Source organism: Ranitomeya imitator, chromosome 1, assembly GCF_032444005.1.
Source record: "Ranitomeya imitator isolate aRanImi1 chromosome 1, aRanImi1.pri, whole genome shotgun sequence".
Taxonomy (NCBI): domain Eukaryota; kingdom Metazoa; phylum Chordata; class Amphibia; order Anura; family Dendrobatidae; genus Ranitomeya; species Ranitomeya imitator.
In genome coordinates this window covers 381,874,643-381,899,432 of record NC_091282.1, presented here as the reverse complement: position 1 = coordinate 381,899,432, position 24,790 = coordinate 381,874,643, and the positions used below count along the sequence as shown (strand labels likewise).

Sequence of the window (24,790 nt, the reverse complement as noted above, 5' to 3'; positions counted from 1 at the left end):
GCTGGCAGATTTTATTGGATTGAAGTTCATTCTCTGTCCTACATAGTACACGCCTGTGCAAGGCAAGATTGGAAAGGGTGAATCAAAAACCCCAAAACCCCGCCTCCATGGCTGAAGATTGTTCCCTCCAAATTCAGGTGACAGTGTCCCTTTAATCAACCAATGTTGCATGGTAGCTGCTATTGTCCTGGGCCTAGTGCCCATGTGGACTGTCTTGGCACTCGGACCCTTCTAACCAGATACAGCAAGCACTCCTTCCCTCAGCTACAGCTGACCCCTCCTACAATAACTAGTATTATGTACACTATTCTAAGGTACTCCATCTTGTGGGCAAATTTAGCAATACGCTTTTCCTATTTAACAGATACACCAAATAGCAAATATAGACATTGCATTATATATAGTGAACAAGACACGGTAATACACCAGATTGTGTAACAGTACCATTATATATGAGGTGTTAGTGCACCTAAATCATGTAGCAATATCAACATATGTTAACTAGTGATGAGCGAATATACTCGTTACTCGAGATTTCCCAAGCACGCTCGGGTGTCCCCCGAGTATTTTTTAGTGCTTGCAGTTTTAGTTTTTAGCACCGCAGCTGAATGATTTACATCTGTTAGCCAGCATAAGTACACGTGGGGGTTTCCTAGCAACCAGGCAACCCCCACATCTACTTATGCTGGCTATCAGATCTAAATCATTCAGCTGCGGCAATAAAAACTAAATTTCCAAGCACTAAAAAATACTCGGAGGACACCCGAGCATGCTCAGGAAATCTCGAGTAACGAGTATATTCGCTCATCACTAATGTTAACCTATACACATACACTAATAATATACGGCACTGGGATGAGGGAAAAGGTCAATGACATTTTACCATACCCCCTACATTGCCCCTTCCCTTTAATTTGGTCATCCCTGACCATAGTACACAATAAAACCTTTATTATATACATATAATACTCCATGCAGGGAGGTAACAGGTAGAACGAGGTAGAACAGTAGCGTATTAGGTCTACATGAGCCAAGTTTTTTATGCCGCCACATAGCAAAAAGAGCCCTTGCTCCTTAAAATTGAATACCTGGCTTACAGTCCTCCAGGTGATGTTCAGGTCCATTAACTCCAGTCCTCTGGAGCCAAACATATGTACAAGATGACCCATTAGTAGTGTTGAGCATTCCGATACCGCAAGTATCAGGTATCTGCCGATATTTGCGGTATCGGAATTACGATACCGAGTTCCGATATTTTTGCGATATCGGGAATCGGTATCGGGATGAAGATTGATGTGTAAAATAAAGAATAAAAATAAAAAATATTGATATACTTACCCTCAGACGCGCCCTGGTTGTAACCGCTGCAACCGCCATGCTTCTGTTCCTAAGAATGAGCGCGTGAAGGACCTTCGATGACGTCACGGCTTGTGATTGGTCGAGTGAGCGGTCACATGAGCGGTCACACAACCAATCACAAACCGCGACGTCATTGAAGGTCCTTTACGCGCTCATTCTTAGGAAGGGAATCATGGCGGTTGCAGCGGTTACAACCAGGGCGCGTCCGAGGGTAAGTATATCAATATTTTTTATTTTTATTCATTATTTTACACATGAATATGGATCCCAGGGCCTGAAGGAGAGTTTCCTCTCCTTCAGACCCTGGGAACCATAGAGGATACCTTCCGATATTTGTGTCCCATTGACTTGTATTGGTATCGGATATCGGTATCGGCGATATCCGATATTTTTCGGATATCGGCCGATACCGATACTTTCAAATATCGGACGGTATCGCTCAACACTACCCATTAGTGGGGTCCACAGTTCCTAAAGATGAGAACCCCCCTTCCTTTGAAGGAAGCATGGTCCCATATATTAGGGCCAAACAAATTTACAAGCATGGGACCCTTTTATAAGGTCAACAGTCCTCCAAGTTATGTCCACTATATATTTTTTTTAAAGGGAGAAGTTTCCCCCCTTCCTTTGCAGAAAGTATTGCTCAAGAAAGTGTATGCGGTCTGCCTGGTCCAGGAACACAGTCTGTTGCTGCAGCCACACATGGTCCATCAGTCCAAGGACCCATTTTATTAAAGGTGAAGTTACTCTTTCCAGCAGAAAGGTAGCAACAGGTGCAACAAAACAAACAAAGTGTTCATGTACTTAGACCGTCCAGTCACACTTCACCCATTGCTAGGGGTGCTCCAGGGCTTCATTGCCTGCAGGGACAGGGAACAATCTCATTCACTTTAACCCCTTCCCGACCTGTGACACAGCGTATGCGTCATGAAAGTCGGTGCCAATCCGACCTGTGACGCATATGCTGTGTCACAGAATGATCGCGTCCCTGCAGATCCGGTGAAAGGGTTAACTCCCATTTCACCCGATCTGCAGGGACAGGGGGAGTGGTAGTTTAGCCCAGGGGGGGTGGCTTCACCCCCCCCCCCCCCCCGTGGCTACGATCGCTCTGATTGGGTGTTGAAAGTGAAACTGCCAATCAGAGCGATTTGTAATATTTCACCTATTATAACTGGTGAAATATTACAATCCAGCCATGGCCGATGCTGCAATATCATCGGCCATGGCTGGAAACACTGATGTGCCCCCACCCCACCGATCGCCCCCACAGCCCTCCGATCTGTCCTTTACACTGCTCTGCTCCCCTCCGTCCTCCTGTCCGCTCCCCCCCGTGCTCTTGTCCGCTCACCCCGTGCTCCAATCCCACCCCCGTGCTCCAACCACCACCCCTGCACTCCGATCCACCCCCCCTACAGTCCGATCCACCCCCACTGCAGTCCGATCCACCCCCCCTGCAGTCCGATCCACCCCCCGATGCTCCAATGCACCCCCCGTGCTCCAATCCACCCCCCCGTGCTCCGATTTACCCCCCCATGCTCCGATCCACCCCCCCGTGCTCCCTCCCACCCCATCATACTTACCGAGCCTCCCGTGGTCTGTCCGTCTTCTTTCCTGGGCGCCGCCATCTTCCATAATGGCGGGCGCATGCGCAGTGCGCCCGCCGAATCTGCCGGCCGGCAGATTCGTTTCAAGTGCATTTTGATCACTGCGATAAAACCTATCGCAGTGATCAAAATAAAAAAAATGACCACCCCCCTTTGTCACCCCCATAGGTAGGGACAATAATAAAATAAAGATTTTTTTTTTCTTCCACTAAGGTTGGGGTAAGAATTAGGGTTAGGGTTAGGACTAGGGTTAGGGTTAGGGTTAGGACTAGGGTTAGGGTTAGGGGTAGGGTTTAGGGTTAGGGTTATGGTTAGGGTTTCGGTATGTGCACACGTATTCTGGTCCTCTGTGGATTTTTCCGCTGCGGATTTGATAAATCCCGCTGCGGATTTATGGCAGTTTTAACGCGGTTTTTCTGCGCATTTCACTGCAGATTTACAACTGCGATTTTCTATTGGAGCAGTTGTAAAACCGCTGTGGAATCCGCAGAAAGAAGCGACATGCTGCGGAATGTAAACCGCTGCGTTTCCGTGCAGTTTTTCTGCAGCATGTGTACAGCGATTTTTGTTTTCCATAGGTTTACATTGAACTGTAAACTCATGGGAAACTGCTGCGGATCCGCAGCGTTTTCCGCAGCATACCTTTAGAATTAGGCCATGTGCACACGGTGCGGATTTGGCTGCGGATCCGCAGCGGATTGGCCGCTGCAGATTCGCAGCAGTGTTCCATCAGGTTTACAGTACCATGTAAACCTATGGAAAACCAAATCCGCTGTGCCCATGGTGCGGAAAATACCCCGCGGAAACGCTGCATTGTATTTTCCGCAGCATGTCAATTCTTTGTGCGGATTCCGCGGCGTTTTACACCTGTTCCTCAATAGGAATCCACAGGTGAAATCCGCACAAAAAACACTGGAAATCCACAGTAAATCCGCAGGTAAAACACAGTGCCTTTTACCCGCGGATTTTTCAAAAATGATGCTGAAAAATCTCACACGAATCCGCAACGTGGGCACATAGCCTTAGGGTTAGGGTTGGAATTAGGGTTGTGGTTAGGGTTGTGATTAGGGTTATGGCTACAGTTGGGATTAGGGTTAGGGGTGTGTTGGGGTTAGTGTTGGAGGTAGAATTGAGGGGTTTCCACTGTTTAGGCACATCAGGGATCTCCAAACGCAACATGGCGCCACCATTGATTCCAGCCAATCTTGTATTCAAAAAGTCAAATGGTGCTCCCTCACTTCCGAGCCCCGACGTGTGCCCAAACAGTGGTTTACCCCCACATATGGTGTGCCAGCATACTCAGGACAAACTGCGCAACATTTACTGGGGTCCAATTTCTCCTGTCACCCTTGTGAAAATAAAAAAATGTTTGCTAAAACATCATTTTTGAGGAAAGAAAAATGATTTTTTATTTTCACGGCTCTGCGTTGTAAACGTCTGTGAAGCACTTGGGAGTTCAAAGTGCTCACCACATATCTAGATAAGTTCTTTGGGGGGTCTAGTTTCTAAAATGGGGTCACTTGTGGGGGTTTCTACTGTTTAGGCACACCAGGGGCTCTGCAAACGCAACGTGACACCCGCAGACCATTCCATCAAAGTCTGCATTTCAAAAGTCACTACTTCCCTTCTGAGCCCCGACGTGTGCCCAAACAGTGGTTTACCCCCACACATGGGGTATCAGCGTACTCAGGAGAAACTGGACAACAACTTTTGGGGTCCAATTTCTCCCGTAACCCTTGGGAAAATAAAAAATTCTGGGCTAAATAATTATTTTTGAGGAAAGAAAACGTATTTATTATTTTCACGGCTCTGCGTTATAAACTTCTGTGAAGCACTTGGGGGTTCAAAGTGCTCACCACACATCTAGATAAGTTCCTTTCGGGGTCTAGTTTCCAAAATGGGGTCACTTGTGGGGGGTTTCTACTGTTTGGCTACATCAAGGGCTCTGCAAACGCAACGTGATGCCCGCAGAGCATTCCATCAAAGTCTGCATTTCAAAACGTCACTACTTCACTTCCGAGCCCCGGCATGTGCCCAAACAGTAGTTTACCCCCACATATGGGGTATCACCGTACTCAGGAGAAACTGGACAACAACTTTTGGGGTCAAATTTCTCCTGTTACCCTTGGGAAAATAAAAAATTGCAGGCTAAAAATCATTTTTGAGAAAATATTTTTTTTTTAAATTTTCATGGCTCTGCGTTATAAACTTCTGTGAAGCACTTGGGGGTTCGAAGTCCTCACCACACATCTAGATTAGTTCCTTTGGGGGTCTAGTTTCCAAAATGGGGTCATTTGCTGGGGATTTTCCAATGTTTAGGCACACAAGGGCTCTCCAAACGTGACATGGTGTCCGCTAATGATTGGAGCTAATTTTCCATTTAAAAAGCCAAATGGCGTGCCTTCCCTTCCGAGCCCTGCCGTGCGCCCAAACAGTGGTTTACCCCCACATATGGGGTATCAGCGTACTCAGGACAAACTGGACAATAACATTTGGGGTCCAATTTCTCCTAATACCCTTGGCAAAATAGGAAATTCCAGGCTAAAAAATCAATTTTGAGGAAAGAAAAGTTATTTTTTATTTTCATGGCTCTGCGTTATAAACTTCTGTGAAGCACCTGGGGGTTTAAAGTGCTCATTATGCATCTAGATAAGTTCCTTCGGGCGTCTAGTTTCCAAAATGGGGTCACTTGTGGGGGAGCTCCAATGTTTAGGCACACAGGGGCTCTCCAAACGCGACATGGTGTCCGCTAACAATTGGAGCTAATTTTCCATTCAAAAAGTCAAATGGCGCGCCTTCCCTTCCGAGCCCTGCCGTGTGCCCAAACAGTGGTATACCCCCACATATGAGGTATCGGCGTACTCGGGAGAAATTGCCCAACAAATTTTAGGATCCATTTTATCCTATTGCCTATGTGAAAATGAAAAAATTGAGGCGAAAAGAAATTTTTTGTGAAAAAAAAGTACTTTTTCATTTTTACAGATCAATTTGTGAAGCACCTGAGGGTTTAAAGTGCTCACTAGGCATCTAGATAAGTTCCTTCGGGGGTCTAGTTTCCAAAATGGGGTCACTTGTGGGGGAGCTCCAATGTTTAGGCACACAGGGGCTCTCCAAACGCGACATGGTGTCCGCTAACGATGGAGATAATTTTTCATTCAAAAAGTCAAATGGCGCTCCTTCCCTTCCAAGCCCTGCCGTGCGCCCAAACAGTGGTTTACCCCTACATATGAGGTATCAGCGTACTCAGGACAAATTGACAACAACTTTCGTGGTTCAGTTTCTCCTTTTACCATTGTGAAATCAAAAAAATTGTTGCTAAAATATAATTTTTGTGACTAAAAAGTTAAATGTTCATTTTTTCCTTCCATGTTGCTTCTGCTGCTGTGAAGCACCTGAAGGGTTAATAAACTTCTTGAATGTGGTTTTGTGCACCTTGAGGGGTGCAGTTTTTAGAATGGTGTCACTTTTGGGTATATTCAGCCATATAGACCCCGTAAACTGACTTCAAATGTGAGGTGGTCCCTAAAAAAATGGTTTTGTAAATTTCGTTGTAAAAATGAGAAATCGCTGGTCAAATTTTAACCCTTATAACTTCCTAGCAAAAAAAAATTTTGTTTCCAAAATTGTGCTGATGTAAAGTATACATGTGGGAAATGTTATTTATTAACTATTTTGTGTCACATATCTCTCTGGTTTAACAGAATAAAAATTCAAATTGTGAAAATTGCGAAATTTTCAAAATGTTCGCCAAATTTCCGTTTTTATCACAAATAAACGCATAATTTATTGACCTAAATTTACCACTAACATGAAGCCCAATATGTCACGAAAAAACAATCTCAGAACCGCTAGGATCCGTTGAAGCGTTCCTGAGTTATTACCTCATAAAGGGACACTCGTCAGAATTGCAAAAAACGGCCAGGTCATTAAGGTCAAAATAGGCTGGGTCATGAAGGGGTTAAGTCAGATGTGCAATGTTCACAAAATTTTTTAGCAGTAAAAAGTCTCAAGGAATCAACGGCGCATATCCCGGGCCGTTGCAAGAGCGGCTGAATCCCATGCCCGGTTGCGGACTGAGGACAACTTTGCAGCCACAGAAGTCGTGGTCTGCCTTGGAAGGGTGGTAGCCCAAGCAGTAGGTGCTGCTGACACCCGCTCTGGGTCCAGAAAAAGTCCCAGGTCATACTCACTGCAGATGGTAACTGTAACCGCGTAGTACCCTTGAGGACAGCCCTCCTTAACGAATGACACCCAGTCTCCTTCCAGTAGCCGTTTGCCAAATTTGACTGACGCCGCATTCACATATACCTTGGTGTCAGCCCCTTCTTCTCAAATAAAGCTGTACCCCCTTTCTATGTCAGTATACACCAACAGGCCACGAGTACTGTGGCCAGCCAGAGCGCCCCCTCCGGGTTGAAGCATCTCGGCTCACGCCTCCTTATCCTGCTGCTTTTTCCGCTTAATAACATCATCCATCCAGGCAGCCTGCCTGGGAGTGGGAAAGGGGCCCTCCACTGGTGAATGGAAATGGGAGGCACCCAGGGACATGGTGGTAACAGAGATGGGTTGGGCCTCTACGGAACAGGGAGGTGGCACCGATCTCCCTTCAAGGACGCGTGGTCGAACAACTGCCTCTGCAACAGGGGGCCATGGGTGAGACATCCCTCCAAGGTCAGGGGCTGAAGAGCATTCATCCACTCAGGAGCTAGACTGATGACTGCACCCATCCCGTGACCGCTGTATCCTTCCACGGACATGCCTGCATAGTCAGCCGGTAAATAAAGGCCCAGTTCGTCCTCGGCCTCTGACCACGGTTCTTCCAGTGTAGATGCCAGTTCCGATCCCCGCTGAGTCAACAACTTGGGTTCCAGATTACAGGATTCCTCTTTCTGATGTCACCACACTGGCCCGCATGATGTTCCGGCCTCTGGGTGGAGAAGGACTCCACCGGCCCCCGTCTCTGCGCCCGAGACAACTCTAGGAGTGGGTAAGTGGAGTCCTCCACAACGTCTTCCCACAGTCTGCCTGGCCAAGTTCTGGCATCTTCCTGCTGCCACCTTCACTCCAAGCGGCCTATGCCTCTGTAGCTATGGGTGCAGGAGTGCTCCATCGCTGCCGTTCCAAGGTTACACAATGGTGCCGCGCAGCTGCATCCAGGTTTTCCTTCTAGGCCCCACCCATTTCCAGGTGAGGACGCCGCTGACAGCTCCACGCATTTGCTGGAATTATGTAGTCGGGTGAGGTCTACTTTTCTTCATCCACACCCACCAGGGTTGGACTGGGGAATATCAACAAGTGGATATTGGTGCCATGCTGTACTCTTACGCCCACAAAGGAGGGGATCTCTGTTGTCATTTTCTTTTTCCTCAACGCCACTTCCCGCCATCTTCATGGCTGCCATCTTGGTCACATCTACATGGTCAGTCTTTTTCACGGTATAAATCAAGTCAATTTTATTAGTCACTTCCAGCATTTCAAGGGCATTCTCAAAATTTTCATCATTGTTTTCTCTGGTTACAACAGTGGCACTCAAAATCATCATCATCATTTTCTTTCTTTGCGGTTCCTCCGCATTGCGAGGTAGTCGCATCCTGCCGACTTACACCAAATGTAAGAGGCTGAACCAGGGCAGTCGTCATGGCTGAACACTCCGGTGTATCTGTGCCGTGGCCCCATTATATGAAAACATTGTCCGTCACTATGTACCAGTGGCTCTATTCTCTGCGCCGTCAGGGTCACCTCTGTTTCGCTGCAGGTTCCCATCAGTGGATGTAATAAAGATGGAGACACAGTCCTTTTCAACTTTCAAATCAACAACTTTACTGTAAGCTTTACGCAGTACATCCAGACTCTTCACAGCAATTACAACAGGATCAACATTACACATCTCCTCTTCTCTCTATGCACCTTCCTTCCTTTCACACAGTGCATACCAGGGTTGGACCGTGCCGCACAGGTCCCCAGTGTCCTCCTAATTCAGCTCTTCCACGGTTAGGCCTTTCTCAGTCTGTTTTGCCCCAGATAAGAGAGTTTCCACCTCCGAAGCTAGTTGCCACCTAGCGAGTGACTTGCCCATCAGTATTGTGTCCTATGATGTCTCAACGGTGTCCTGCTCCCAGCTCACTGCTTCTTGGTCCTGCCCCAGCCACCGTTTCACCCCGGTACTGATGACATCTGCCCAAGCTATAAGCTGCCACATTCTGGGGCTACCTGTGCCTGCATACTGTCTTCTTTCCTTCTGCTGTGCTGGCCTCTGCTTTTCTGGCCTGATGTTGTGGATGGCTGGGCTCTCTCCTCTTAATCAACCAACGTTGCGTGGTAGGTGCTAATGTCCTGGGCCTAGAGCTTGGGTGGACTGTCTAGGCCCTTGGGCCCTTCTAACCAGATACAGGAAACAATCCTTCCCTTAGCTGCAGCTGACCCCTCCTAGGGTGACTAGTATTATGTACACTATTCTAAGGTACTCCATCTTGTGGGCAAACTTTAGTACTACGCTTTCCCTATTTAACAGATACACCAAATAGCAAATATATACATTGCATTATATATAGTGAACAAGACACGGTAATACACCTGATTGTGTAGCAGTACCATTATATACGAGGTGATAGCACACTTAAATCGTGTGGCAATATCAACATATGTTAACCTATACACATACACTAATAGCATATGGCAGCGGGACGAGGGAAAAGAACAAACACATTTTACCATACCCTCTAGAAAGCTTGCAAACATATTTTCTGGTTAGCCAATAAAGGTATCACTCCTAGAATACTTCTGTCATCATTGGGCAGAAAAGTATTCACATCGATTTTTCTGGCTAACACGGTACCACAATACAATTTGTTATTGTACATCACCATACCCCCTACAAAGGCTACATATGGAATGCTCAATATCACAAGGAGATATCCTAAACAGAGTAAGGACACTGTTGCAGTCACATGACCAACCAGGCTCCAGATGCGAAATTAAATGTAAACAGACCGATCAGCATATACTGTAAATACATAGTGCATCATGTGTTACCTGGAAATGAGGTGCAGCACAACCCCCTGAAGAAGCCGACGCAAAACGTGCGTTGGGGTTTACTGCACCTCATTTCCAGGTAACACATGATGCACTATGTATTTATATGATGATTGGTCTGCACCATGCACCAGGTTTACCAACCAGCATGAGCCACTGTAATAAATGTTAGTTCTTTTGAAGACTGTCCAGTCTAAGTTTACGCTGTCTACTTAATACAAATGATTGGCAAATCTGTCGCTTTAAGTTGAAATGAATGGAACAATGGGAAAAACTGCCCAAAAATTCTAAAAATTGGGCTAGGTTGCTGTTATCAGCATTAAAGAGTACAATTGAGTGTAGATTTAATTTGTGTACACTGGTAGAAAGCTTTATGTTGGATGCATTAGCACAACATTAAGGGATATATTACCAGATTTCACAATGCAAACTGCATAAATTATTAAATAGCTTGTTTCAGCCTGATGAGGCAGGTGTTCTTACTTTAAAAATTAATATCAAAATGATTGCAGAATACTCAAATTAAAATGAGTATTTTATGGATCAGGCCAGAGGTGGACTCATAAATTGTTTATTTTAATATTAGGTGCAGAAACTTTTTTTCTTTTACATGGATTTTAAAAATAATAATGCCAGCTTCCTCAGTTCTAAAAGGACTTTACAATATATGCAGTTTATATTGAGAATTTTGATGATATATCCACTTTAAAAATTTTAAAAGTATCTTATTTATTTTCCAACATATCTATAATGATTTGAACCATTAGGTATTCCAGACATACATTATGTATTATAAATTTTCTCCTTTTTAGAATTCCCATATCTCATTGATTCTACTAAAATAAGCCTAGTACGTGGTGTAGAGATGGACACAAAGAAAAGAAGGCCGCCATTAAAGAACACTATTTGGACCTTTTGCAGTCCAATAATGTGTCTGTGACAGAAGCGGTTTGCGGCTTGGGCCCTTGTTCGGGCTGAAAAGGGTTCACAAGTGGTATGTCCACCCCTGATGTGGTGTAATAAGACAAGGGCACAAGGGAGACAAAACTTCTCATTAAGGCAGTATTAATACGCAGTGCCCTGGAAAGCATCACTATAAATATAGACTCACCCCATATCTTATTTCATATTAAGGGTGACGTGCACGCATCACTGAATAATAACAATAACTGGAACAGCTGCCACATGGGTGGCATTGAAAATCAGACAAGACAAATAGAAGTATTATTTTCAAAATAAAGTTATCCAACTTGCTTATGACTCAACACCTAAAGTGACACATAGAAACTTGCAGAAATGTCTTATCACATTTATTTATAATCAAAGCTGTTTTATTAATAACCGCACTGAAGGAAAATCCCACTGAAGGACAACACACAATAAATTCACACAAAATGAAAAATTAAATCTATGTTTCTTTCTTCCCCTCTTTTATCCTATTCTGTTTCATACTAAAATTAAAACTAAGAAATCTGTAAATAAATGGATCCCAGGAGCTCATCCTTGTCCCTCTCCTCCTGGGGACTGTCCTATGGTGGTAAGACAACGAGCTCCAGAAGAATCTTCTCTGCTGCGCCCTGATCTCAGAAAGTCCAAAGATTGCCAAGTCCTGCTACCTCTAAGTTTTATGGAAATTCTGGAATCATGCACCACTTTCTTACATACTACTACTTGGCATAACACAGTATAACAGTTTTGTCTGGAGTCATTTAAAGGGAACCCGTCATGTGAAATAACTCTATTAACCTTCAGATATGGAGTTAATCTGACAGTTAATAGTGTTTTGACACCGTGCGGGGCCGGCACTGAGAGCCCCACTGCCAGGAGGAAATTAACTTTATTCCTCCTGACAGCCTTGCTCTTTCTGTCACAGGAGTGACGCCTGCATGGTTTCCGTCACTGTACTGTGTATATAGACCAGTTGCTGTAATTGTGCCACTGTCACTGACAGCTGAGTCAGTACTAGCGCTCAGCATTAAAGCCGGCTGTCAGTCACTGCAGGGGGTGCAGTTACAGCCGCCGCTCTCTATATACAGAGTAGTGACTGAAACTGTGACTGAAAGGGCAGAGACAGACTGCCGTATTTCTCGTACAAGAATCGCATCGTAAACCTCATACTGGCTGTCGGCTCTCCTGACCTGAGCTTGACAGCTGCATAGAAATACATCATACTGTCTTGCCCAGGTCAGGAGAGGTGCCTGGCCAGTGCATGCAGTGCAATGTGATCCTCACACGAGAAATACGGCAGTCTGTCTCTGGCCAAAGAGTGAGGCTGCCGTGAGGAAAAAAGTTGATTTCCTCCCAGTAGCAGCGGGACTCGCAATGCCGGCATTGCATGGTGTCAGAACACTATTAACATGCAGAATAGCCCCATATCTGAAGGTTAATAGCATTATTTTGCATGAACGGTTCCCTTTCAAGAACTTAGATTATTTCAATAAGAGTGTCATATTTCTATGTTTAGCTGATACTTAAAATTAGAACATTTCAAATGACATATGAAGCACATGTGAGATCATATCTAAGGATAGACTGGATCTAAGGACAATGCAGAGCAAAAGAGAAAGGGATATAAAGTTTGCACCTTAGTATTTGTAGTTCCTCCCGAGAGTTGCTGAGCTCATCACGGAGACGACGCCATCGCAAAAGTGCTTTTAAATCTTGATGTTCTTTAGACTCTTCCTCTGATAACTGTTCAGTGACACAATAAGAGTCAATAAGTGCAGATACGGACTTTTCATGTTCAGTATGTATTAGGAAATTGCCATTAATTCAATTCCTGAAGAAAATAATTATGATTCAACAGTAAAAAGGGAACATTTAAATCAGTACTCCATTTTTTGTTGCCTATAAAGGGCAGCAGAGAGCATTATTGAATGATTACTCATGCTTCAAAATACTTTGTATAAATCAACAGTACAAGAGAATATAAGACATTTTGTAATCTTATTTATGTCAATTGATATTAGGTGAAGAATTGAAAATGATTTTAGCTGGTTGTTAATTTATAACATGACAACAGTTTAAGGTACATGTTCTAAATTTAATTAACACAAAAAAAACTTTCTTTCAAGTTCCTTTCAAAATGATAACATTCCTTCCCTTTGTTCAAAAATAATCACTGAAATCTACATTTCCTGCTGTTATAATTAAAACCAGGGACACAAATACTACATCTTGTATCTATAGAGCACAATACCATGGCAGAGTAGAATCAAAACAATTTGTAAGATAAAAGGGAGAAAGATTGGAGAGCTTCCATATTATTATTATACTAGATGGTGGCCCGATTCTAACGCATCGGGTATTCTAGAATATGCATGTTCACGTAGTATATTGCACAGCCCACATAGTATATTGCCCAGCCTCGTAGTATATTGCCCAGCCACGTAGTATATTGCCCGGTGACATAGTATATTGCCCAGTCACGTAGTATATTGCCCAGTGACGTAGTATATTGCCCAGCAACGTAGTATATTGCCCAGTTACGTAGTATATTGCCCAGTCACGCAGTATATTGCCCAGTTACATAGTATATTGCCCAGCCACGTAGTATATTGCCCAGTCACGTAGTATATTGCTCAGGGACGTAGTATATTGCCCAGCCACGTAGTATATTGCCCAGCCACGTAGTATATTGCCCAGTTACGTAGTATATTGCCCAGCCACATAGTATATTGCCCAGTTACATAGTATATTGCCCAGCCACGTAGTATATTGCCCAGTCATGTAGTATATTGCTCAGGGACGTAGTATATTGCCCAGCCACGTAGTATATTGCCCAGCCACGTAGTATATTGCCCAGTTACATAGTATATTGCACAGCCCACGTAGTATATTGCCCAGTGACATAGTATATTGCCCAGCCACGTAGTATATTGCCCAGCCACGTAGTATATTGCCCAGCCACGTAGTATATTGTCCAGTCACGTAGTATATTGCCCAGCCACGTAGTATATTGCCCAGCCACGTAGTATATTGTCCAGCCACGTAGTATATTGCCCAGTCACGTAGTATATTGCCCAGTGACGTAGTATATTGCCCAGCCATGTAGTATATTGCCCAGTTACGTAGTATATTGCCCAATGACGTAGTATACAGCACAGAGCCACGTAGTATATTGCACAGCGACATAGTATACAGCACAGAGCCACATAGTATATTGCCCAGCCACGCAGTATATTGGCCAGTCACGTAGTATATTGCCCAGCTGTGTAGTATATTGCCCAGCCACGTATATCACAGGTTAAAAAATAAAAAATAAACATATACTCACCTTCCGAGGGAGCCCTTGTAGTCATGTCGCCTGTGTGCGGTGCATTTGGCAGCTTCCCGTCCCAGGGTTGGTAGCGTAGGACCCGTGATGATGTTGCGGTCACATGACCGTGACGTCATGGCAGGTCCTTCTCGCACAGGCGCACAGGACCTGTGATGAGGTCACGGTCACATGACCATGACATCATGGCAGGTCCTTGTCGCATACCATCCTTGCCACCGGAACCTGCCGCTTGCATGGAGCGGTTACCGGAGCGTCGCGAGGCGCGGGAAAGGCGGCGTAAGGTGAGTATATAATGATTTTTTTTTTTTAACATTAGATCCTTTTACTATTGATGCTGCATAGGCAGCATCAATAGTAAAAACTTGGTCAGACAGGGTTAATAGCAGCAGTAAAGGAGTGAGTTACCTGAGGCATAACGCGGTCCGTTACCGCTGGCATTAACCCTGTGTGAGCGGTGACTGCGGGGAGTATGGAGTGGGCGCTGGGCACTGACTGCGGGGGAGTAGGGAGGGACTAATCGGACTGTGGCCATCGCTGATTGGTCGCGGCAGCCTTGACAGGCAGCTGGCGAGACCAATCAGTGACTTGGATTCCATGACAGACAGAGGCCACGACCAATGTATATCCGGGACAGACAGACAGATGGAAGTGACCCTTAGACAATTATATAGTAGATGTAGGGTAGTGTTGCGACGTCCTCTTACATACTACTTGATTTTGAAGATGGGGACAGAATGTAATTTCATTGTTGTTTTTATTTGTTGCCGATGTAGCGGTTTGAGAACCTGGTTTTTGCATGCGAAGTTATAGTATTTATTGGTACCATTTTTGTGTACTGTACATATGAGAGGTTTGCCCAAAACATCATCATTCTCAACAGTGGCTCATACTGTGTAAACAATATCCGCTCTGTTGAGAACAATGCAGCTCATACACACAGAATAATCTTGTACAGACCATTCAGTGAACATCTAAAGCAAGGTTAGCCGGTGGTATGAGGCTATTGAATGACTACCGATCAGCAAACAAGTAGCCAAACGGTGGGCGTTAAGTGCAGCCAGTTGGCTGGTGGAACCGGAAGTTTCTGCCACACAAGACTGTGATGGCAAATTTTATATGACAACTTAAATATACTAGACTGCCATAAAGAGTTGAGCCATAGATTGAACTCCAAATTTAGAGTTAGGAAAAATTTTGCCTTCCGATGGGTCCGTTTTGTAGTGTTACAAGTTATATATGATGGACCTGTGCCTATTATCAACCTTTTCAACTGTGTAATGATTATCAGCTATGTCATTATGTTTGGATGACAATGGTAGGGTGTCTATTATTATGACCTTTTTCCTTTTAAATTCAGGTTATGAAAGACATTGGGGTGGGTGGAGTGGCATTGTTCTCTCTCAACCTCTAATTCACATCTGATGAGTGTGGATAACAGCATCATCTACATTATGAACAATAAGGTGTCATATCACCTTCTATTGGCCAACATATATAAATTCCTTAGTGTGTCATGTGGCCATCAAAGCACATAGTGACAGCATGTTGGTTATAAAACGACACATGACACGCTAAGGTGTATCCATATACTACTCATATAAAGTTAGGGATATTTGACTTTCCGGTTAAATTTTTGGAAAATGTGATAAGTTCAAGCTACAGTGATATTTTATCATGAAAGTAGGTATCTTAAGTTGAACCATGCAATGGTGGTGATTTCCTCATTTCAAACAATTTATTGAAACAAAAGCCAACAACAGTGATGGGAATAACCCCACCCCCCAAAAAAATGTAAATGTCTCGATAACTTGTCATGCGACCTTGAGCATCAATTACAGTTTGACAACGTTGTCTTATGCTGTTCGCAAGTCGAATTATTTTCTGCTGAGGCATGGCATCCCACTCTTCTTGAAGGTTGGCCCTCCAGTCATTGAGGTTGGATTCAGGTCTGGAGAAAGTGCAGGCCACTGGCCGGGATTAGAGCGATTGCGACTTTGGGGCTTCCAGGGCCGACTACCCCACCAGTGATACTCCACTCTTGGTGGTCACCCACAGAGAAAAGGTAAAAACATGCTTAATGAATGTGACAGCGTATTGAGGTACCTGGCCATGTGACCTGATTGTCCCAACCTGGCTTCTGTGAACATCTCGACAGGGGCATGTGACTAGATAGCCTCAACCTGGCTTCTCTAAAAATCTCTGAGGGTTCAGTGATGTTCAATGGAGCAGCTCTGTATTTCTACAGCTAGGGTCCTGGTCCCTTAAGCTGGCATCCTGTATAAATCTCTCAATTCTGTATTCCTCCGGTTGAACCCATGCTGTCCTGGCTGCTATTCTGTAAAGTCTCTCTGCAGAAGAATAATGTCCCAGGTGTGTCAGGTGTGATAGTCATCCTGGATCCAGCTGTAGAAGGTTTTTGAGTTTAGCTCAAGCACCTTCTTAATTTTTGCATCTCTGTTATGGAGCGATATCCTTCTCTGACCCAATAGTTACCTCCACCTTCTGCTGCTAATCACACACCTGTGCTGAAGGTTTAAATACATTAAATTGCTGCAGCATGGTGCAGGTGTTAGCTCATATTTGCCTCAGTCTTGTTGGAAGTTCTAGCAGCTGGCTAGTGTCTTCCCTGAGGACCCTTGGAGAATTGCTGGTGTGACTCTCGGTTGTCTTCTCAAGCTAAGTGTTTCTCCCCTAACCATCCACCCTCTCTGTCTTTAGTTTTAGTGGGGACTAACTAGTGCCTACCCCGTCTCCTCCCTGTGTAGGGTCCATCACTAGGGTCAGGCAGGGATTAGGTTCCTGCTCGGCGATGGGTGCAGGACCTATATAGGGACATTTAGGGCAGACAGGGTGATTTTAGATCTGCCTAGGGGTCTCTACTCCCGTCTACCCTAGTGTTTGGGCTCCCCCTTCCCTCTGCCCACTGTTGTAAACTTATCCTTCACCCAGCGTGACAGATAAGGTTCCCTTTTTATACCCACATCTGTCCTTCAAACGATCATCCACAGGTCAGCAGGAAGGTAGGATAGGGTCAACTCTCATTGTTTGAGTATGTAATCAATCTGCATAGTTTATCCTTCATGGATTGCAGGCCAACAAGCTACATGGTTATACAATGGTTAATCAACATGTTAGCAAACATCGATTGTTCAAAGACAATGCGTCCCTGTCCTCCAAGGATAGCCACATAAACTGTAGGAGCTTATATAATAGATAAACAGCAGCCATTCAACAATTTACACACATCAATTCAATCTACAACAAGAATCAATGTTCAAACTCATATGATCAATAGTCTATGTCTCCTGACCTACTGAAAAATATATTTTGGCTAATTTAGAATAAATGCTGTGTAGTCACAGTCAATAACATCATTGGGGCCATCATTTCTGCCCAGTGTTAATCGACTTTCATCAGTGAACAGCACGGAGACCCACTGGTCCCTCGTCCAGCATAGATTCTCCCTGGCCCATGCAAGATGATGACTACACCATCAGGCACAGGAGTCAAGTACCCATGCAGGTCGACTAGCACACAGACCACACTGATGGAAATGGTTTTAAATGGTCTGATGTGACACTTGGGTGCCTCTCACCTCTCATAAATGTGCCTGGAGTTGTGTGGCATACATCATCCAATTCGGAAGGGCATTGTTCACAATGAAGCGGTCATCAGTGTGGGACATGGTCAGAGGACATCCACTTCTATTTCTATGCCTTTCTGTGACTCTTCCAGTCTCTCTGTGACTCTGTTGCAACCTGCTGATGACACACTGTGACACTCTAAACTCAGTGGCCTCTTCCGCTTGAAACCTCGCGAGAGGACAGGTACTGTTGATCAATTTTTAGGCGTCATGATGTCAAAATTGAACAGCATGATGAGGACTATTTAAATACCAATTGTAATTGAACCCTGACATTCATGGATCAAACATCTGTTGTGAATTTTGCCATTAAGCTCCTTGTTAAAGAACAGCAAGTTGTGCAAAATGGACTGAAACATTGAACAGTTGGACATGTGTATTCAAAAGCTTAGATACTAACATTAAGTTCACCTGAAAAGGTTAGAATGCATTTTAAGATCATCCTGAAATTTCACCTGAAAGCCAAATATCCCTAACTTATTGTGAGTAGTGTATATACAGTAGACACAGCATATACACAGTGTACAATATATATATATATATATATATATATATATATACACAGCTCTGCCAAAAATTAAGAGACCACTGCGAAATGTTCAGTTCGTCTGATTTTTCTCTTTATAGGTATATTTTTGAATAATGTGTAAATTGTTTTATTCTATAAACTTCTGACAACATGTCTTCAAATTTCCAAGCAGTTAATTTTGTATTTTTTTTCTGAAAAGGAGAAATGGTAAAAAAACAAACAAAAAAAAACAACAACAGTGCTTTCAGACCTCAAACAATGCAAAGAAAACAAGTTCAGAAACATTTAGAAACAACAATACTAATGTTTTAACTCAGGAAGAGTTCAGAAATCAATATTTTGTAGAATAACCATGATTTTTAATCACAGTCTTGGCATGCTTTCCACCAGTCTTTTACACTGCTTCTGTAATTTAATTTAAGCAGTTCTTCTTTGTTTGATGGCTTGTGACTATCCATCATCCTCTTGATTACATTCCAGAGGTTTTCAATGGGGTTCAGGTCTAGAGATTGGGCTGCCCATGACAGGGTTTTGATGTGGTGGTCTCTTAATTTTTGCCAGAGCTGTATATTGTGAGGCAGTAACAGGTATTACATGTGAGGGTCGCTATGTATCTCCCAGGATGCGGATGGAGTCCTATTAGACCCGCTCAAGTGTCTTGTGTCCACAGCAGGATGCCTGTGAGCCACAAGGCGAAATAAAATTAAGTGTGGACCTGGTCAAGATATTTGGCCAAGGCAATGTTCAGGAAAACCAGTTAAGGGCTTTTATTTTTGGAGTGAACTATAGGATGGTAGTGGGGCAGTTTACTACCTCCAAGCCGGGTCTTACAAGTGGCTCATGGCCAAAGATTCAAGTTGGAAACCCTGCAGTAAAGGTTTTGGGTGTGACAGTGTTTGTTTGCAAGTGGCAGAGCAGGTGGTTCCGCAGTGCGATACGGTGGTGCAGTCGCCTTCAGCAACTGGTCTCGTATACGGACTGTTATAACACCGCGGCTGCGTTGCCAGAGGATACCACATGCTGCTCACCATGTGAGTTGTTTGGACATTAAATACGTTTGCTGTGAACTTTCCTGTGGTCCCTGCCTATCTGTCACACTGCACCAACCCTGCTGCACTACAATGTATATATATATATATATATATATATATATACCGTATATACTCGAGTATAAGCTGAGATTTTCAGCCCAAAATTTTGGGCTGAAAGTGCCCCTCTCGGCTTATACTCGAGTCACGGTAGCGGTGGGGTCGGCGGGTGAGGGGGAGAGGGCACTGAGGCATACTCACCTAGTCCCGGCGATCCTGACGCTCCCCCTGCCGTCCCACGGTCTTCAGTGCTGCAGTTCTTCCCCTCTTCAGCGGTCACGTGGGACCGCTCATTAGAGAAATGAATAGGCGGCTCCACCTCCCATAGGGGTGGAGCCGCCTATTCATTTCTCTAATCAGCGGTACCGGTAACCGCTGATAGAGGAAGAAGCTGCGGCACCGAAGACCAGCTGTGCAGGCAGGGGGAGCCGGACGCCGGGAGCAGGTAAGTATGTAATATTCACCTGTCCACGTTCCAGCCGCCGGGCGCGCTCCATCTTCCCGGCGTCTCTCCGCTCTGACTGTTCAGGTCAGAGGGCGCGATGACGCATATAGTGTGCGCGGCGCCCTCTGCCTGATCAGTCAGTGCGCAGAGACGCCGGGACCGGACGCCGGGAGCTGCAAGCAAGAGAGGTGAGTATGGCGTTTTTTTTTGTTTTTTTTTTTGCAGCAGCAGCAATGGCAGAGCTTTCTATGGCACAGCTATGGGGCAGTACTGAACGGCACACAGCACTATATGGCAGCTATGGGGCAGTACTGAACGGCACACAGCAGTATATGGCAGCTATGGGGCAATACTGAACGGCACACAGCACTATATGGCAGCTATGGGGCAGTACTGAACGGCACACAGCACTATATGGCAGCTATGGGGCAGTACTGAACGGCACTTAGACCCTTAGACCCTTTCACAAACAGGGCATTGTCACGAAGGATCTGCAATACCATCCTGACCTGTTCCACATGAGACTCCCAATCATCAGAAAAAATCAAAATATCGTCCAAATATACAATCAAGAACTTATCAATATAAGTCCGGAAGATATCATGCATGAAGGACTGAAAAACAGATGGAGCATTAGTGAGCCCGAATGGCATCACAAGGTATTCAAAATGGCCTTCGTGCGTGTTAAACGCAGTTTTCCATTCATCACCCTGCTTAATATGAACAAGATTATATGCCCCCGAAGGTCAATCTTCGTAAACCAACTAGCTCCCTTAATCCTAGCAAATAAATCGGTAAGCAAAGGTAAAGGGTATTGAAACTTGACCGTGATCTTATTCAAGAGGCGATAATCAATACAGGGTCTCAAGGAGCCATCTTTTTTAGCAACAAAACAGAATCCCGCTCCCAACGGTGAAGAAGATGGCCGAATATGCCCTTTCTCCAAAGACTCCTTAATATAGCTCCGCATGGCGGTATGTTCAGGCACAGACAGGTTGAAAAGTCAACCCTTAGGAAACTTACAGCCTGGAATCAGGTCAATAGCACAATCACAGTCCCTATGCGGTGGAAGGGAACTGGATTTGGGCTCATCGAATACATCCTGGAAGTCAGACAAAAACTCAGGAACTTCAGAAGAGGAAGAAGAGGAGATTGACATCAAAGGAACATCATTATGAACCCCCTGACAACCCCATCTAGTCACAGACATAGACTTCCAATCCAACACAGGATTATGTACCTGCAACCACGGAAAACCCAGCACGATAGCATCATGCAAATTATGCAACACCAGAAATCGACAATCCTCCTGATGGGCTGGCGCCATGCGCATGGTCACCTGTGTCCAAAACTGGGGTTTATTTTTAGCCAAGGGTGTAGCATCAATGCCCCTTAAAGGAATAGGGTTCTGTAAAGGCTGCAAGGGAAAACCACAACGCCTGGCAAACTCAAAGTCCATTAAGTTCAAGGCAGCGCCTGAATCCACAAACGCCATGACAGAAAATGATGACAATGAGCAGATCAAGGACACAGATAACAGAAATTTAGGTTGTACAGTGCTGATGGTAAATGAATTAGCGAACCTCTTTGTCCGCTTAGGGCAGACTGAAATGACATGAGAAGCGTCGCCACAATAATAACACAACCTATGCTGACGTCTGAATCCTTGTCGTTCCGTTTTAGACAGAATCCTATCACACTGCATTGGCTCAGGAGTCTGCTCTGAGAACAACGCCACAGCGCGCACAGTTCTGCGCTCCCGCAAGCGCCGATCAATCTGAATGGCCAGAGACATAGAATCACTCAGACCGAAAGGCGTGGGAAACCTCACTATAACATCTTTAACGGATTCAGAAAGACCCTTTCTGAAAATTGCCGCCAAAGCATCATCATTCCATTTAGTCAACACAGACCATTTTCTAAATTTCTCACAATACAATTCTGCCGCCTCTTGACCCTGAGACAGGGCCAACAAGGTCTTCTCTGCTTGATCCACAGAATTAGGTTCATCATGTAATAATCCTATAGCCTGAAAAAAGGAGTCTACATTAAGCAATGCCGGATTCGCAGATTCCAGGGAAAATGCCCAATCCTGTGGATCACCACGCAGCAGCAATGGCAGAGCTTTCTATGGCACAGCTATGGGGCAGTACTGAACGGCACACAGCACTATATGGCAGCTATGGGGCAGTACTGAACGGCACACAGCACTATATGGCAGCTATGGGGCAGTACTGAACGGCACACAGCAGTATATGGCAGCTATGGGGCAATACTGAACGGCACACAGCACTATATGGCAGCTATGGGGCAGTACTGAACGGCACACAGCACTATATGGCAGCTATGGGGCAGTACTGAACGGCACACAGCACTATATGGCAGCTATGGGGCAATACTGAACGGCACACAGCACTATATGGCAGCTATGGGGCAGTACTGAACGGCACACAGCACTATATGGCAGCTATGGGGCAGTACTGAACGGCACACAGCACTATATGGCAGCTATGGGGCAGTACTGAACGGCACACAGCACTATATGGCAGCTATGGGGCAGTACTGAACGGCACACAGCACTATATGGCAGCTATGGGGCAGTACTGAATGGCACACAGCACTATATGGCAGCTATGGGGCAATACTGAACGGCGCAGAGCACTATATGGCAGCTATGGGGCAATACTGAACGGCGCAAGCACTATATGGCAGCTATGGGGCAATAATGAATGGCGCAAAGCACTATATGGCAGCTATGGGGCAATACTGAACGGCGCAGAGCACTATATGGCAGCTATGGGGCAATACTGAACGGCGCAGGGCACTATATGGCAGCTATGGGGCAATAATGAACGGCGCAGAGCACTATATGGCAGCTATGGGGCAATACTGAACGGCGCAGAGCACTATATGGCACAGCTATGGGGCAATAATGAATGGCGCAAGGCACTATATGGCATAGCTATGGAGCAATAATGAACGGTGCAGAGCACAATATGGCACATCTATGGGTCAATAATGAACGGTGCAGAGCACTATATGGCACAGCTTTATATGGCACATCTATGGGGCAATGATGAACGGTGCAGAGCACTATATGGCACAGCTTTATATGGCACATCTATGGGGCAATAATGAACAGTATGGAGCATTATATATGGCACAGCTTTATATGGAGCATCTTATGGGGCAATAATGAACGGTATGGAGCATCTATTTTTATTTTTGAAATTTACCAGTAGCTGCTGCATTTCCTACCCTAGGCTTATACTCGAGTCAATAAGTTTTCCCAGTTTTTTGTGGCAAAATTAGGGGGGTCGGCTTATACTCGGGTCGGCTGATACTCGAGTATATACGGTATATATATATATATATATATCACTCATACATACACACATAGGTGATTCTCACAAAATTAGAATATCATAAAAAAGTTCATTTCAGTTTTTCAATACAAAAAGTGAAACTCATATTACATAGAGTCATTACAAACAGAGTAATCTATTTCAAGTGTTTATTTCTGTTAATGTTGATGATTATGATTTACAGCCAAAGTTATTATCTCAGTAAATTAGAATACTCTATAACACCAACTTGAAAAAATTATTTTAAATCCGAAATGTCGGTCTACTGAAATGTCTGTTCAGTAAATGCACTCAATACTTGGTAAGGACTCGTTTTCCATCAATTACTGCATCAACGCGGCATGGCATGGAGGCGATCAGCCTGTGGCACTGCTGAGATGTTATGGAAGCCCAGGTTGCTTTGATAGCAGAATTCAGCTCATCTGCATTGTTGAGTCTGGTGTCTCATCTTAATCTTGACAATATCCCATAGATTCTATATGGAGGTATAGGTTAGGAGAGTTTGATGGCTAATGAAGCACAGTGATACTGTTGTTTTTAAACCAGGTATTGGTACTTTTGGCAATGTGGACAGGAGCCATGTCCTACTGGAGAATGAAATTTCCTGTTATGATCCGGTGACCTTGGAGCCGCATGAATAACTTTCACTGGAGTAGGTGGTAACTGTACTGACCGCAAATCCTGATCTGACATCGCAACTAGAAGTAGCCGTGTGGTGTGCCTAACAAACCCTAGACACCTCGTCACAGCCAGAGGACTAAATACCCCTATAGATGGAAATAGGAATACTATCTTGCCTCAGAGCAGAACCCCAAAGGAAAGGCAACCCCCAAGAATATTGACTGTGAGTAGGAGAGGAAAGACACACGTAGGCAGAAAACAGGATTTAGCAAGAGGCCACTCTAGCTAAAATAGGAAAGGATAGGACAGAGTTCTGTGCGGTCAGTATTAAAACCCTTCCAAAAATATCCACAGCAGATTATACAAAAAATTCCTCCATCTAACTAAAGACGTTGAACGTATATCTGCAACTCCAGAGAATCCTATACACAGAGCAGAAATACAATCAAAAATCCAGCACACAGCTAGTGTGCCACAGAAAAAGAAACAGACACTTATCTTTGCTGAATTGGCAGCTAAGCAGGAGAAACCAGACAGAGGTCCAACACCTCCCAAGAACCATTGACAACTGGCAAGGACTAATGAATCCTGCAAACCTAAATACCCCAGTGAGAATTGCAATCAGCAGAAACACCTGACCATGACTGCAGCCCTGGGACAACTGCATTACCACCTACAACCACCGGAGGGAGCCCAAAAGCAGAATTCACAACAGTACCCCCCCTTGAGGAGGGGTCACCGACCCCTCACCAGAGCCCCCAGGCCGATCAGGACGAGCCAGATGAAAGGCAAGAACCAAATCAGTGGCATGGACATCAGAGGCAA

The 24,790-nt window shown here is 44.8% G+C and overlaps 1 protein-coding gene across 3 annotated transcripts in view; it reads right to left on the bottom strand.

Moving 5' to 3' along the window:
* Positions 1 to 24,790, bottom strand: part of AOPEP (aminopeptidase O (putative)) — a 1,002,964-nt gene that overhangs the window by 518,508 nt on the left and 459,666 nt on the right. For all 3 annotated transcript variants that reach the window (XM_069762004.1, XM_069762007.1, XM_069762010.1), the window contains exon 7: positions 12,580 to 12,686. In XM_069762004.1, coding sequence (XP_069618105.1) covers positions 12,580 to 12,686 — 107 coding nt within the window. The remainder of the gene's footprint in view (positions 1 to 12,579; positions 12,687 to 24,790) is intronic.